Source organism: Lygodium microphyllum, chromosome 26 (genome assembly GCF_053477565.2).
Source record: "Lygodium microphyllum isolate KBCC chromosome 26, Lygodium_microphyllum_v1.1.10, whole genome shotgun sequence".
Lineage (NCBI taxonomy): Eukaryota > Viridiplantae > Streptophyta > Polypodiopsida > Schizaeales > Lygodiaceae > Lygodium > Lygodium microphyllum.
In genome coordinates this window covers 53709802-53726138 of record NC_141160.1, presented here as the reverse complement: position 1 = coordinate 53726138, position 16337 = coordinate 53709802, and the positions used below count along the sequence as shown (strand labels likewise).

At 40.5% G+C, this 16337-nt stretch overlaps 1 protein-coding gene across 2 annotated transcripts in view; it reads right to left on the bottom strand.

The window, feature by feature from the left end:
* LOC148013279 (uncharacterized) overlaps positions 1 to 16337 on the bottom strand; it is a 56071-nt gene that overhangs the window by 19726 nt on the left and 20008 nt on the right. For both annotated transcript variants that reach the window (XM_087668191.1, XM_087668192.1), the window contains 8 exons: positions 8584 to 8798; positions 8311 to 8397; positions 7816 to 7937; positions 7524 to 7658; positions 6570 to 7369; positions 6236 to 6309; positions 4199 to 4255; positions 3951 to 4055 (listed from right to left, as the gene is read on the bottom strand). In XM_087668191.1, coding sequence (XP_087524317.1) covers positions 3951 to 4055; positions 4199 to 4255; positions 6236 to 6309; positions 6570 to 7369; positions 7524 to 7658; positions 7816 to 7937; positions 8311 to 8397; positions 8584 to 8798 — 1595 coding nt within the window. The remainder of the gene's footprint in view (positions 1 to 3950; positions 4056 to 4198; positions 4256 to 6235; positions 6310 to 6569; positions 7370 to 7523; positions 7659 to 7815; positions 7938 to 8310; positions 8398 to 8583; positions 8799 to 16337) is intronic.

Genomic DNA, 16337 nt, shown 5'->3' with positions numbered 1-16337 from the left:
CATCACTTTGTCTCTTGCCCTGTTGCTCGATAGATTTGGAGTTTTGTTTTCCATGTGCCGACCTCGACGACTGAGCAACGAATATCAGCTTGTTCATGGATTATGAGAAAGATGACTTCTATATCTACTTTGCATTCAGATTATTCTTGCCTCTTCCATTTCTATAGATGGACACTTCTGTGGCATATTTGGCGTACTCAGAATGCCTTTATTTTTTATTCAGTCTCGAGCATCCATGGTCATGTGGTCCGTGTTCATGGTTTAGTGTTATGGCAGATCTATTCTATGGTTTCAGCTGATCTGGTTCTTCCTGACATTGTTTCTCCCTGGCTGGATATTATTCGCTCCACACCAACTGTCCTTTTTGTGTGATATTTGTGTGTTAGAGTCTTGGTAGCCTTTCATTTGTGTCTGTTTTTCTTAGCTAACCTAATGGTCTGATGTAAATATTGCTACTTAATTCAATTATCTTCACGAAAAGAGAGAGAGAGAGGAAGAGTTGTTGCTGCAGTAATTCTTAGGCTAATTCTAGCTAGGAGAGGGCCCAATAGGAGCTGGCGAATAATCCAGGAGGTCTTCTAGTAGAAAGCAACAGCCTAGGAAGGTAGTTGGGCAGCTTAGCGGCGGCAAATTGGGCTATCAACAGCCCTATTTGGGCCTCTAGATTGCAAGCAACAGCAGCAAACCTCCTTGGGAGCAATCAGATCAGATTTTTTCGGTGAAACTCTAAATTTTCTCTCTACATCATTCTCTCTCATCCTCCAGCCTTTTCTCAACATATCTCAGCAATTCTCAGCCATTGGTAGCAGATTTCAGTCAAATTTGAGGGGCAACAGAGAGATTACTGCTGTAAACCCTAATGTATAGCAATAATTAGGGTTTAGCAGCCACCTTGGGACTCATGCCAAAGATTGAAAGCTTAGTGCACTCAAATTAGGAGTTGGAATTCAAGGAATTGCCAGAGATTTTTAGAAGCCAGCCCATCAATCACATTTGGGGCTAGATTTGATCCGCCAATGGTCATTTGAAGGTAAGGTCCTAGGTGAAATCAAGGGCAAACTAGCAAGAAGCTTGCTGGTCATTTGTGACAGCAAGGGGGAATTGGAGAGCAAAGGAGATTTAGGGAATCTCAGTGTGGGCGCCAGTTTGGGGCCAACAAGCTGGCCAATGTCCAAGATTAAGTGGTAACATTTGTTATTTCAGTTTATGAGATCTTTTATGCTTGTTGGAATTCATGCTTAATCAGGTTATTTACCAACCTATCCAAGAAGAAAGGTTGGTTTCATCTCAAAAAGAAAAGCATATAATATAAGCTTTGGTAGTAAAAGAACCAGGATTTGATAGCACAAGGGTGCAATCTAAAGACATATAAGATCTCGTGGTCACCCAAGATAGAAGACAAGAGAATTTAATGTTGGGTTATCACCAGGTCAACTTGAGTATATCATATTACGTGAGAAGGATGACGTCAAAGATTTAGTCGCATTGCTTTTGAAATATAGAGTCGGGATGATCATGGGAACAATTTCTTCTTCACTTTGTGTCATAGCCCGAGTTGACTCACCCACAAACTTTCTTTTCTTCATAGAACTCTCTTTTTACTATTCTAAGGATTTCACCCAATGTCAACTTGACTTTGCTATTTAAAATTCTCTCTTCCAAAACATTTTTAAGATTTGTAGCCACCTCTACTCAAAAAGTAGCTCGTATCTTGGTCGCTTTCCCTTAGACTTTTCCTGTTTCTTTTCTTTATGCTCTTTCTTCTTGTGTACATCTTCCATATTCTGCTCTAGACCAAGACTAGCAAAAAGCGTAGATTGCTCAAGCTCTGTCCTACCTCCCCCTCTAGTAACCCTCTTTGAGCTCCTTGGGTTCCCATCATCATGTAGTCACTCACGGTAGCTTGTCCATGTGTTAGTCTCGTACCCCTAGTTGAGTTCTAGCTCTCAAGAAAAGCCTCACAACATGGATGCTTCTTGTGCTGGGATAGTGTCTTTCTTTTGAAATGGTAAGTGTTCATGCCTTTAATGAAAGGTCATGGCAAAATGTTTCACCCCTAGAATATTTTGTTTCAAGGTGAAACATTTCACCCCTTGGCAGTCAAGCCAAGAGAAATGACTGAATAATATATTCAAAATTCCAATGTATATATACTACAACAACCAAGTTTCAAGTCCATACAATGTCACATGTCAGTATTAAACAATTATTAGATAGAAAGATAAATTTAACACGAAAGTAAACAAGCCCAAGGCGGCGACAGGTAGAGGTCTATGTGGTGATGGACTGTTGGCAGTTGGAGCACAACATCAAGAAAGTGGTTGGGGACAAGCAGCAACACAGTTTGAGATGTTGCAGTTGGTGGGACAAGCACGGGAGGTGGAATGTTGGCACCAGGCAGGCTGTGAGCACCCAACGTGACCAATTGAGCAGCCCACGTGTGACTTTTTTGACGTGGCAAATCCATTTAATATTATCACTTACAACAACACCCTGTCTGAGGAAGCATGTCAATGACGAGGTGCTGGTGGTTGCACAGACAGTGACCATGAAATTCAACTGAATATATGGACCCTTCTTTAAACATCAGCAAAACCAACAAGCAGTGCATGTGGCAAAGACAACACTTCTACACAGATTCGGAGTTGTTGGCACTACAAGTGGTTACGATAGCAATCACCTTCTACAATTAATGGTAGCAGCAATGGAAAAGCTTGTTACTAGCAATAAGTTCCTCAATAAAGGACTAGCTATTGTTGGCATGTTGAAGACATGACTGAGTGATAGCAACAATGGCGATGCATTGATGTGCAACCATTCAAAACCACTAGTTGAGGCAATGAAAGCTGACGCAAAGGCAATGGCTTTGAGTGGCAGCCATCCAAAGTGCGGCAATCGAGGAAGGTAGTTGCAAGCAATGGCGATGGATGCAAGTGGCTCTGATACCACGGTTGGCCCAATTGTGGAGTAAATGCACAATTAATCAAATGAAGAATGAATGAGAATGAAAGAATTAATCAATGCACAACAACATTCTATCACAAATGAGAAGCGATGTATTAATGAGTGAGAGAGAATATAACACTCAAGGTGATCACAATGAAAATGCCACACTTATGTGCTAATGACACACAAAGTGTCTTTTTATAATAAAATGAAACCCTAAACGGCTTAACCATTATAGAAAATTCTAAATGAAAACCTAACCCTAGGACACTAGGGGGCGGATCATGTATCAAAGGGCATCAGCATGTAGCACATGAGATGGCCTACATTTTCAATCTTTCTCTACTTTGAGCTGTCTAGATTTTTGTAGTGGTTAAGATTTCCTATTAGTTGCTTGGGTCATAAGTAATATTCTACTCTCTTTTCTCTTTCAGCTTCACAATGTGTATCGGAAGCTTTCCTTCATGTTGCTGCACTTGGCAACCCTATCATTGCATACCAACCTTAGCATGTTTTTGAGTCAGCTTATGCACAATTCAGGTATTGAATTTCTTTTGGCTTGTTTGGGCATTTTTCTGATCTGGAACAGTTCTACTTGGAGGCATTCCTTCCTTGAATCAATAGGGTTTACTTAGAGCCTTTACAATGTGGGGTTAAAGATGACAATGAAAGCAGCTTATTGGACATCTGAGGAGGTGGAATACTAGCAGATGGTACTCCGTGCTTCCACCTAGCTTTGACCTTCTTGGGCTGTCTCGTACATGTAATGTATAAAACTTCACCCACCTTACATTATAAGAAAACCTTAAGTTGTAGCAACAGAATTCAATGTTGTACATTGTGCAACTTCTCTCACTTCTTTTGTATTCTTGCTCGTTAAAAATTAGTAATCTTGCTCTTTAAATACTAAGTGGAGGGTAAGTGTGTGCTCCAGTTAAAACTCCAGTGTCGCATGCAGCCATCAAGCTTGCAGAGTAAATGAATAGAAAACACAAACAAGTTACCTCAGTCACTACAAGATCAGGTTTAACCCTGCTAAGCCATGATATGTCCAGCTTCAGCTTGCTACCCTTCCGACCTAAGGAGCCCAGGTAAGGTTTCCAATCTCCCTGCACAAAAATTCAAGAGGTTACTTTTACAAAAGGTTTCCGGGAAGGTTTTGAAAATTTTTCATAAGAAACATTAAATAGAACTTGAAAAGCTACTTTTACACGTTCTTGGAATATATTAAAAGGTTCAATTCAGAGCTTACTGCAGTTTCAAGGTTTCTATTGGACCCAGATGAAATATCCATCCTGCTTCTCGACACCTAAAACACACCATTCCAAACATCACATCCACTGAAAAAGAAAGTGAAAGCAATTACTACAAGTGACTGAATACATATGCCTTATAAAATCCATAAACATTTTCATTTGAATTGACCCAGATACACATGAAGACACGTCCAGAAAATAAGCATATGCAGATGTGAAAGTGTAAAATAAGTATAGACCTGTACCTTTACAATGAAAGTGAATTTTGTGTATGAGGTGTCTACAGGTCATGTACATGTAGCTGATTCCCTCCCTCCCTCTACATCATTGATTTCACTCAATAACCGCAAGGATCTAATCTGGCTCATTGCTACCCACATATCCCTATCACCATTTTTAAATATTCTAAGGAATCCCTTCAAGACATCTGACAGAGCCAGTCACAAAACTGGGTATCTCCATATCACAACACTTGCAGTGTGACAAGGAGCTTCACAAACATGAGGTTTCATACATAGGCAAGGGTTTTATAGGAGTTAAGAAACGGCAAGAAATGATTTTCATATACATAGGGTAGACAAATAGAGATTTACGTCTAATGAAATCTAGAACTTTTCCTTTAATATGACTCCATAGAAGGAACTAATCGATCATACATGAAAAAAAGAAGAGAGAAATATCTTGATCATCGTTTAACAGTTCCAGAAAGTCTAAAAGCTTTCCCCATCAAAAGGCTTACACTTTTAAGAAACGTGTTTTGTAAGTACAAAATCTTAAGAAATGCGACGTAGGTTTTTAAGCTGTGTGAAACAGGTCTCTACTCAACACTGGACTCTTGGAGCACAGACATCAGCTGGTCGAAAAAGGATGCATATTTAGAATAACATTCCCCCCACCCCAAGAAGAGAATGTAATATTAATAGGGACAAAAACAAAATTGTTGCATCTGAGATTAACACATCATATGTAGACATTTGGGCTATTCTTTCTGGAATATCTCTTAATAAAATATCCGCTTGGGTTTTGAACAAGTTAAGAGGGAAATGTGATTATTGGAAGCTTCCCCTTGGCCATTGCAAAGCAGGCTGTGAATATACAACAGACAAGTGGATGGCAGCAAGGATTGACTCGCTATGACCATGCCCAAGAAGCTCCAAATGAACCTTTGATTGCAGATCATGCCAATCAGGCGTGACCTCGATCAGATTGCCTTTACAAATGGCAAAGAAGAGTTAACCTGGTCTTACAAATTACCATTGAAACAGAGGCTTCTTTGCACTCAATAGACTACGTCTCATATATTAAGGCATTTTCAGCATATATAGATGCTCATTCATCATACATCCTCATCTCTCAATTTCTGTCCTTCAGCTCTCAGGAATTGTAATGTCTTTCAAGATTGCTACCTGCTACACTGGAGCATTCACAACTTAGTGAACTTTAGTGTCACTACTTCTCACGTATACACTTTCTTCAGGAGATCCTTGCACCTTGTACATATGAAGTGTCACACATAGTAGCAGTACTAGCAGGAGCAGCAGTAGAAACAGTAGAGTAATATCCCATCTAGAACCCTGTCTGATAAACATTGCCAAAACTTCAACATATGGAACTGTATACAACTCTGGTACATTGTTCATTAACCCAAAAGACTGCATGTATTTAATATACATATAGCTGCATTTATCTGTTACGTCATCTATTAACTCAAAGAGACTGTCATACATTCAAGCATTCTCAGCATGCATGGGTGCACACTCATGTGTGATCTCATCTCTCATATATGCTCACAAACACATACGAATATACATCTAGTTGTATGTGAGGGTTGTCACACATATGTGGCAGTACTAGCAACAGTAAAAGTAGCACCAGCAGCAGCAGTAGAAGAAGAAGAATAGCATTCGATTAGAATACCTATCTGATAAATATTGCAAAGGATTCAATGTATGATATAGCTGTAGTTAACTCTGTTACACGAGCCATTGGTTATCAAACTGCTCAAGAATAATAGAAATCACAGCTGAACTTACAATGTGGCGTCCGTCCTGCACCCCAAAAGGTCTTTCACAGCAGTCTGTAACTGCAACTAAGTGCTTTCCAGCTCCTGTTTTCAACAGTGAAATTTTAGATGACTTAACTGTGAAATATCATAACAATCACAAAGATAGAACGTGTAATATCCTACCAATCACTCAGACAGAATGTGGATTAACTTGTAATAGAATGCACGATATTCTAGCAATCACTCTAAAAAGAATGTGCATACAGCTTTTCATGCTTGTATGGTGTATCATCCAAAACTTCAAACAATTAAAAATCAATAATTTATTTGCAGAAGAAAACAACAGCAGAAGTCCATCTTACCAAGCTCCATAAGAATCTCAGTAACCGATGGAAGCAGTGATACTATCTTCTTAGCATAATCTTGGTTTTGTAAAGACCCTGAAAATCTAAAAGATAAAGAGAACTGGCCTGGTACTTGATTCATAAATGCATTTCCATTGCAATGCCATTTACTGACTTTCATGTTACTTGGAAACTGAGTTCTAGCTCTGTCTGTATAATCTTCAGATATATGACGACCAAGGGTGGGAACAAGGCAATTTTCATCTCCAAAATCAACACTATTGGATTTGCCCCATCTATGTCTATGATCAGTCCTGATGTTTCCACAAGCTGTGTTGTTTGAGATGTCTTTTAGGGAAAAATTATAGACATATTTGCCCTTCTGAGAATCCCAAATTTCAGATTCAGACCTTGATAGTTTACATTCATGGGCCTCAACACTAGTACTTCTTAACTGATGTAAGTCAAAAGATTCTGTTCTGCGAAGAACCCCTTCCTCTTGGGAATCAAGCTGTGAAAACCGACATGTTTGTGAGCATGAACCTGTTTCAGATAGACTGTTATCATCACTGCTTTGTTGCCTAAAAGGTAAAGTTAGCCGAGGAATGCCCATGTATTGTGCAAAATGATATGAAGCATCCTCCCTTCTATTAGCCATGTCCAAGCCATAATAGGGTACCAACTCTTTGGGTTCTCCTAAAGCAGCAGTGACTGCTTCGGCAGCAGCGGCACCAGCTGCAGCAGCAGCCTCAGGGCCCGCTTTAGCAACAGCTGATGCTGAAGCAGCAGCAACCGCTGCTGCTCTTGTTCTATCCACCCTGCAGTTGCAAATAAATTATTACTATAAAGGCAACAGAACGCTTGAAGCACACTTACATGAGCTTGATGCAATTTCACCAAAGGCCCGAAGTGGATACACAACAATAGTTTTGACTGAACAATTAAGGGAACATATTCAAATATAATACCAACCTGCAACGATCAACTAAAGCATGGGCCAAACGGGGATTGCTACTGAAATGAAGATGCACCAATGTGCAGATTGTATTACTGTGCATGTATCCTTCCAGCTCCTTATCAGCTGTGCTTCCATCTTTCAAAACAAACCTGTAATATTTTCATGGAGACATAAGACGATATACAATTCTTGCTCCCATTCTTTGAGTAAGCTTCGTAAGCACATAGTAGGTGTAAGTAAATTGATGTGTGGCATTGCTGATTAAGGACTATTGCACTCTAAAAAGTAAAACTTTATTCTAATTACCCTTTGCAGCAACTGTCAAGAGAACTTCCATCTTGAAAGAAAATTTCAATGGAAGAACACAGAAAGCCTCTGATTTCACCAATCTCTGCTGGAAGAAAAGTACAATTGTCCTGAGGTTTCACCTATCACAATCACAGTTGTGGAAACAAGGAGATGTGAACATCTTAAAAAAGTGCCACCACTTGCACTTTCCAAACAACATAAAGGGCAAACAGCTTTAGGGGCAAGCATGAATGTCATCCATGATGATCATTATCACAACAATGACAGTAATGCTATGATGATGGCAATGACAACTCTGACAGTCTGTGAAGTGAGGATAATGAGAACAGCAATGTCAACAGTGACAGTGGCACTTGGGCCAAGGATAGCAAATGTTCATTTGCTATCATCATTGCACCGTTCTATAAGCTGATCCAACATGTCACAAACAAACTGGACAGGATGCATTAATTTGTCTGCATACTCTTCATCTGAGCTCAGAAAGATCAGTACCTTAACATAACTGCTCCTTGATGTTCCTCCGAAACGGGTCCAGAATGGAAACACACCTGACAATGAAAACAATTGCATGTCTAGTCCCTGTTTACAGACAGAAGATAGAACTGCTTCACTGCTCAATTATTTCCCCACATAGCTGCAATACAAGCCATTCAATTGCAGGGTCATCAAATGGCATTCATAAATGTGCTTCAAACAGCAAACAACCTAAGAAGAAGACTTCCACCATAGTAATACCCTTCTAATCTAGTTCATATAAAGAGGTACCTCTACTCCTTGCGACAAATACATCAGCCCACAGGATTCACCGTACACAAGACCCCCAGCATCAGCGAATGCTTTAACAGCATATAGCAACTGTTTGTTTGCTGATAGTTGCTCTAAATAAGGGTCAATGTGACCTCCTCCAAAAAAAATAGCATCAAGACTGGAAGGCAAGGGATCTTCCAATGGGGAGAAGTAAACAAGTTCTGCACCAGCATCTGTCGTACAAACATGTAGTGGAAGGTTAAGAGATGTATAACAAAACTTTGCCTCCTAAACCAAGTACATTAAGGGAATAAAGCCTGCCAACATATTTTGGATAGTTGAAGGTTTGTCTGTGTATTGACTTGTACTTTAGAAAACATATGTAAGGTGTACACCCTAGTAGCATTGCATGACATTAGACATCCGGTATGCATCCTCACCTTACAAAGCCATTTATACCAATGAGGCCTAGGAGGCAATAAATGCGAAATTTGTTAATCTTATAGAATTCTTCATGACGCAACAAATAATCAAGAAATTGCAAGCATGACTTCAATGCAATGACCCACAGAGTCAGCACATCAGTTTGAGAGAGCACAACCTTGGTAATTCTGAGTTGTTGGCAAATGAGCCTATGCCACTGTCACACATGGTCTCCAAGTGTTAGGAATAGAGATGAGGGTCATTCATAAGACGCTATTCTAAACAAGTAGGCTGTAGCTTTGTATATAAGCTTTGAAAATTACGGAAGAACCATGTGGGAGACTTCAACCCTTGAGGTGGTCCATCCGTGCAAACTCATACGACTTTGCTTATGAGGACCTAATCCTCCATATGGGAGATAGAGAGCTCTAATAAATCTTCAGTAGACTCCTTTATTGCAGCAGCTCAAAGAGCCTCACTTGACATGGTGGCAGCTCATGACCTGACCTTTTATAATAAGTATGTAGAAGTCAAGACCAGATTGATTCACTTGCTGGCAAGGTCCATGACACAAGGTACCTCCCCCTCACACTGGATCTATCCACATATGCATTGTTTTCCACTGTTTCTACACAACCCACCCTTCCCAAACTCATCACACACACATATTTCACCATGGAAACCCTGACCATGTATAATAGCGAAGTATGGAGAAGCCTTTGCAACTAGAACATTAAATTGGCATGCATGCCTTTAGCCCCTCCACAGACATAATCATAATCAACACACGCAACACAAACATAACTCCATAGGTATGTCCCAAACTTGAGGATCCAATTGATGAGATGGTGCGATGTCACAAATCTAGGTCACGAGTCTACTGAGCAATGTTCATTAATCTCTTCAAAATCTAGCCCGATTTTAGAGATTACTGCTATCCTTCTATAAAAAATCTACAAGTGTTCAGAATTGTGGCATGCCCTTGATGTGTCCTAGAGTGTGAAGTGGGCAAAATGGGCTAGAGGTTCAGTGCAGGAGTCATCAATTGAAGCCACTGGACAGCACTAACTTGAGGACACAAAGGTGCAGTCAATAGCATGTATCTCGTTCTATGACAAGACTCTCCACAACACATACTCATTTGTGCGAACACCAAAATAGTGCCAAACAGCTTAATCATAGTGTGGTAGATATTCAATCCAAGGGATCCCAACCTCAACGATAGAGATCATAGGTTTAGATGGAGGAAAGTTGAAACATTCAGTTGAAGCATTGTTAAACTTTGCAGCTGTATGATGTTTCAGCAAAACTCTCCTTGTAGCCTTTATCCCTATCATTGCTGAACACACCATAAATCTTCGGGTGCAGGTATGCCAAACTGAGGGGACATTTGTTTGGGAGAAGCAGCTTTTATTCTTCTAGAATTCATTGTCCCTACTCAAGAAATGGCAACCACAGATACAAGAGGGATAGATTCACCTTTCAACTTTACATTAAATGTGAGTGTCTTTCCCTTATACTGAATAGTGATCTCTTTTGCACGAGAATCAATCACTACATGTATACGGTGATACATGGCATACTAAGCAATATATTACAACCCTCAAGTGCAGCAATGAAGAACTCTTCGCTATCCATATATCCCTATACATGCAACTGAAGCTTTCCAATTAGTGGTGTGAGGGGCTCTGCATAGCATTTACATGCATTCCAACTTTCCCCATGGATCCAATCTTATCCTCTTTGATGCCTGGACGGGCTGCCATGTCAACACAGATGAAGTTGGCTTGTGGACCATTATCAAAGAAAATCAATGTATGCTGATCCCTAATTTTGCCCCATGCTCTGCACAACTCAATAGCATCATCATTGGGCTGATCACTAACAACATCGCACACCACCAATCCCACTCATGTTTTGGGCTTCTTCCCTTTAGAGCCTCCTTGATTTTCCAATTTTCCAACTTGTTGCCTATTGGGACAATCCCTTGCAATGCGACCCTACTGTTCACAAATAAAACATTTACTTGTAATCATCAATTCCCTGCATTGTGCCAATGTTTTTGAGCCCTTTCTTTGCTTGTTTTGGTCTCTTTACAAACTGATTTTCAGATTTGCCCCTTTTCTTAGTCTTAAACCCTACTCTCTAGGAAGCCCGAGTCCTTCCCATCCAACAAAGCATCAGCGGTAGCACCAGTCTCTATGAGCTGAGACATGCTAGACACGATGGATTTAATGCAAAATCCCCTAATTTTTTTAGGCAGCCCACAAACAAATTTTTCCACTTGCTCATGAAGGGATACGAGGCAATAAGAAATAATAGGCAGCAATGCATCCCCAAACAACTTATTATATTGCTCCAAATTCTTACATTCTTAGCATCTAACTTATTCCAAGTTGTCATGATGTCCACCTCAAAGGTACTTGTCAACCAATTCAATGCAAACATTTGCTTGAATTGTGCCCACATTAACAGTGCTTTACCTTGTATTAGAAGAGTAGACCACTACTGTAATGCATTCCTTTTTAGAAAGTGGCTGCCTTTTGAATTTCCAAGGTCTCTGTGAAGTCCCCCCCTAAATAGACTGCATCAAACTACAAAATGAAAGTCAAAGCTACCAATCTATCTTGTACACCACTAAAAGAATCAAACTTCACTGCTTTTCCACACTCATCATAGTCTTCTCCTATCCCTTTGGGTGTCAAGTTGTCAGACACTCGTTGTTGCAAAAAGGGTACATTTGTTGAATTTACATCAAAACCAATGCCAAACGGAGCAGCATTTGCATAACCAGCATTCAATCCTTGAGCCCCGTAAGCATTCGAGGGTGCAAATGCAGTACCAAATATGCTACTTTGTGCCCCAAGCATCAAGCCAATGCTACCATACATAGGGTTTTGCATATTTCCAGTCATACATGAATACATTGGGCCTTGCATACCATGCATTGGTTGCTATATACCATAGGGATTTGTGCCACACATTCCCGTATGCGATCCTTGTCCAACCACAGCATGGAAAATCGTACTTCCACCAAAAATATCCTAGCTACCCCATCATAGTATACATGCCCGGCTGTCCAAAATCCATTGGATTAGCACTTGTGTAATAGCCTTGCATTTGCATTCCTTGCCCCATAGGTACCAATTGTTTTGTTTCATTAACATCTTTGGGAGCTTCAAATGAAGGGTTTGGTATTATCTTCAGTGCATCTGATGTCCCGAAGGTGTAGAAGACGTGTTCTTATTCTTGCCTTTGCTATCCTTCTTTGGAGCATTCAAAAAATCGAGTAAATTGAGCATCCTTTGTCAATTCAGCAAAGAGATTTTCTGTTGTCCTCATCCGATTCTTGAACTAGTCATCAAATTCCTCTTTACTTTGCTAGTCATCAGCCTCCTTATACTCTGAAGGCCATGCATCTTGCCCAACAGCAACATTTTCAGCTTGTTGTCCATGGTCAAAGCCTTGTCCAAGGTCACGCATTGCATTTCCTTCATTCCCATGTGAATCTTCACACTAAGAGGCATTATCACTGCTTGAGTCTATCTCACTATATGAAGACATATTGTTGTAATTTCTCAACTAAGAGTAAAAATCAACACTAGCACAAAGCTTTGGCTTGCAACAATCAGGTGCCTCGGGACCACCAAATCAAGGGATTGACTAGCATCCCAACAATGAAACCATGACACCCTGTTGGCCCCAAAACTAGCACCCTTTTCAGTATTTCTTTAACTTAATTAAAAAACAAGTTGATGTACAATGGGATTCTCCCAATCCCTTTCGGTATTCCAACTCCCCTTGCTATCCAAAATGACTAGCAAGTCTTCAATCAGATTTGCCTCTTGATTCAAGCACTCAATTGGCCTTCACCCGCTTTGATGGAGATGGAAAATGCCCCAAAATTCATTGATTTGCTGGTCCCTCCACTTAAATTTGACTTAAAACACTTCAACCCTACTAAATCCAAGTCTTGGAGCTTCCAATTTCTAGCATGCTTCTCGAGGCTGCTGTTAAACCCTGATTTCTACTGTAAATTAAAGTTTACAGTAGAGAAATCTGAAATTTCTCAACCTCTAGTGATCTCAATGCTATAAACTTCAGAGCAAGGCTGTAGAAAGGCTAGAAGATGAGAGAGAATGCTAAGAAGAGAGAAAACTCATACTTTCTTCGCCAAGAACTGAAGAAAATCAATCATTTACTGCTGCTGCCCTATCTCAACAGCTTGTAGATGCAAATAACTGAAGAAAATCAATCATTTACTATTGTTGCCCTGTCTCAACAACGTGTAGATGATGTCACATGTTGATTGGCCTTCTCCTGCCCTTGACTGCCTAAAAAGGTTCTCCAATGGCTATAGATAAGACCAACAACATCTCCTCCCTCTCTCTTGTAGACTAAATGCACTAAAATGCCTCTCTCCAACCTCTAAAGATGTTTTCAAATCTTGCATGGGCATTTTTGACAAGTAGCAACCTTCCCAAATGGTGTTTCCAACATTATCTATACTTAGATATTATTTTTAATCTTTTAATATTGAAAATTAATCTAAAAATTATTTTAGTATTCTTGCAACCTTTTGAAATGGTTTTTTCAGCATTATCCATAATTAAATATTAATTTTCAACCTTTAAATACTGAAATTTAATCTAATAATTATTTCGATGCCTTGAAAAATAATTTAACTGGCCAATAATTAAATTGGCTAGGCAACTTCCATTCCTGAGTGTCTCTGCGTCATCATTGACCATTAAATTGACATTAGGTACCATTAAACACCACTTTCTAGTGTCACCAAACTGACATTTATGGCCAAATGAATGACCTAGGCCAACAACTGGCACCAAATACCATCAAGTACCTCTGTGGCATAACTTATAGCAACTTTTGCCTTTAACATCCTGTGATTTTCTTAAGTCGCGGACTCGTAACCTTTATCCTAACCCCAATTACACTTCACATGAGCAACATTTACTTAACCATGTGATTAAAATTTAATTTGCATGTTAAGTGAGGTCTCAAAAAAACATGTCCTCGTGATAGATACAGTGATGGAAGTATAGAAACTGTTGTAATAGATTGTTATACACAAGAGAGAAAGAAAAGAGAAAGAGAAACACTGTAGAAGAAAAGAGCACTGCACAAGGAACTCAACAGCAAAGAGACACTCGACAAATGGAATCCATATATCAAGATATGAGACAGTATAGAACCAATGTGAGTCACCGGTTATCAAGGCACTCGCACCTGCTTCTCTCTCTCCACCGAGATATGAGACAATATAGAACCAATGTGAGTCACGAGCTATGAAGGCACTTGCACCAGAACCAGTCAAGTGATGAATGATCAATGAATGTAGAGAAGAAGCCCGAATAAATAGACAAAATAAATGCCATAAATCATGTCAGTTCGGCTAGCAATAAATGCTAAAATGACCATCATAAAATGCCAAGAAAAATGCCTAAATAATCAGGATAATATCCTGGTGCCCTAGCCCACTAACATGGACAGACTCAGCCATGAACTAACATATCCGCTAACACATACCAGCCCCGAAACTCATTTTCAGTGATTGTTTAGGCTGGCTGTTGCATCACTAGCCTGTTTTCGTCATTGCCTCCTGCTATTGCCATTAGTAGCAGCCTATTCGCAGCCCTAAACATCTGTGCTTTCACTGCTCCTGCATGCCTTCGCCTTGCAACCTGCTGCTATCTGCTTTTTCAGACCTGGACCGCATAATTCAGCTCATCAACTTTCCCTACTGTTTGCTGGAAGTTTACAGCTCCACCCAAGCCTGGTTAACCTTCATACCCAAAGGTTCATTGTCAACAGTTGGGGAGCTGTGTTTTACTATTTATGAAGAGATGGTGGCAGTGATTCATCTATTCATAGTGCTGATTGCTGCGTGTTCTGGTGGACAGCCCTTGAATGCAGCCCAGGACTTTGCATTTCAGTGGTGGACATCCCTCCTGTTGGCCTGAAATTGCTGAGTTTGCTCGACAGCCACTTACTCCTCTCAAATGTCTCATCATTTGCAGTTCTAAATGTATGCTTTTGAAGTTCTCTCAGCATGCATATCTTTGATGCATCTTCTTCTTCTGCCCCTTCTTCCTCCTGTACCAGAATGGCCTCGAGGTCTCAACCTTGCTTCTCTCTACTTGCACCAGCAGTGCATGTTCCAGTTCTCCCCAACCTCCCCGAGGATCAAATGTCAGATGACTCTAACTACTCTTTGTGGAAGGTTAAGGCCCATCAGATTCTCAACACATATGAGATGTGAACATTCATCTCCAGCCTATTCCCACCTGAGACCTACACCCAATGTCAAAGATTCATGGGATCAGGCTGATTTGTGGGATAGGGTCCATGTTAGAGCCTTTTTTGCCCTAATTGCACTACCAGTGTGTTGGTTCATGTGAAGGATATTTCTACTGCAGCATATGTGTGGAGTAAACTCAAGAACCTCTATGAGGTTTGCACTCTCTCATCAGCTCACATTATTGAGATGTTTGTTGTCTGAATTTCAGCTCCTGGAAGCACCAAATCTAGGGTTTAATGTTAAATTGGGTTTGTTGCTCCAATGTGAAGGCAATCCTCCCTTCTCCACTGGCCTTCCTGATAGACATAGTAAGTCCATGTCATTGCATCTGCACATGAATAAAATGACAAGCTTGAGCACTTTTCATGTACAATTTCAACATTAATTTGCCAAATTTTGCAAAAATTTGAAAGAATTTTAACTAGTTTTACATTTGCCTTTACCACATTACCTTGCACTACACCTCCCCCAGACAACAAATGTGCAATGCTTCTTCCTCCGTCATCAAACACCCTTCAGTTCTCTCACCAGCCCCTTCCACTGCCCTCACACCCCTTCAATAGGACATTGTGGTTCGTGGCTCGTGACTGCCTTCACCCTTTCTCTTCTACTTCAAGCCCCCTGTTGCAACATCACGCTTCGCATTTGGAGCATCTTCCACCTTGCATCACCATCATCTACTTGGCATTAGCACCCTTCTCCTTCAAGCTCCACCTTCACCTGCGTTACTCGTCTATCATAGGGGCTGTTGGGACCTGCGTTTTTACAGCCTCGCTTCTCGTCCATCACCTGGCATCACTCATCTATCAGAAAGGCTGTTGGCACCTGTGTTTTTGCAGCCCAACTCATCCTCCATCATTCGGCGTCATCATTATCCACTTGGCATCAGCATCTAGACTGCTCTCCTTGCGTTTCACAACTCCGACACTCAGGGATTTGCATTTTGCTGCCCAAGTCACTCCTTGGTATCAGAGGACTGTGGCTCGCTCCTTCGATAGTTGGTGATCATCTTCCACGGCATCAAAGGACT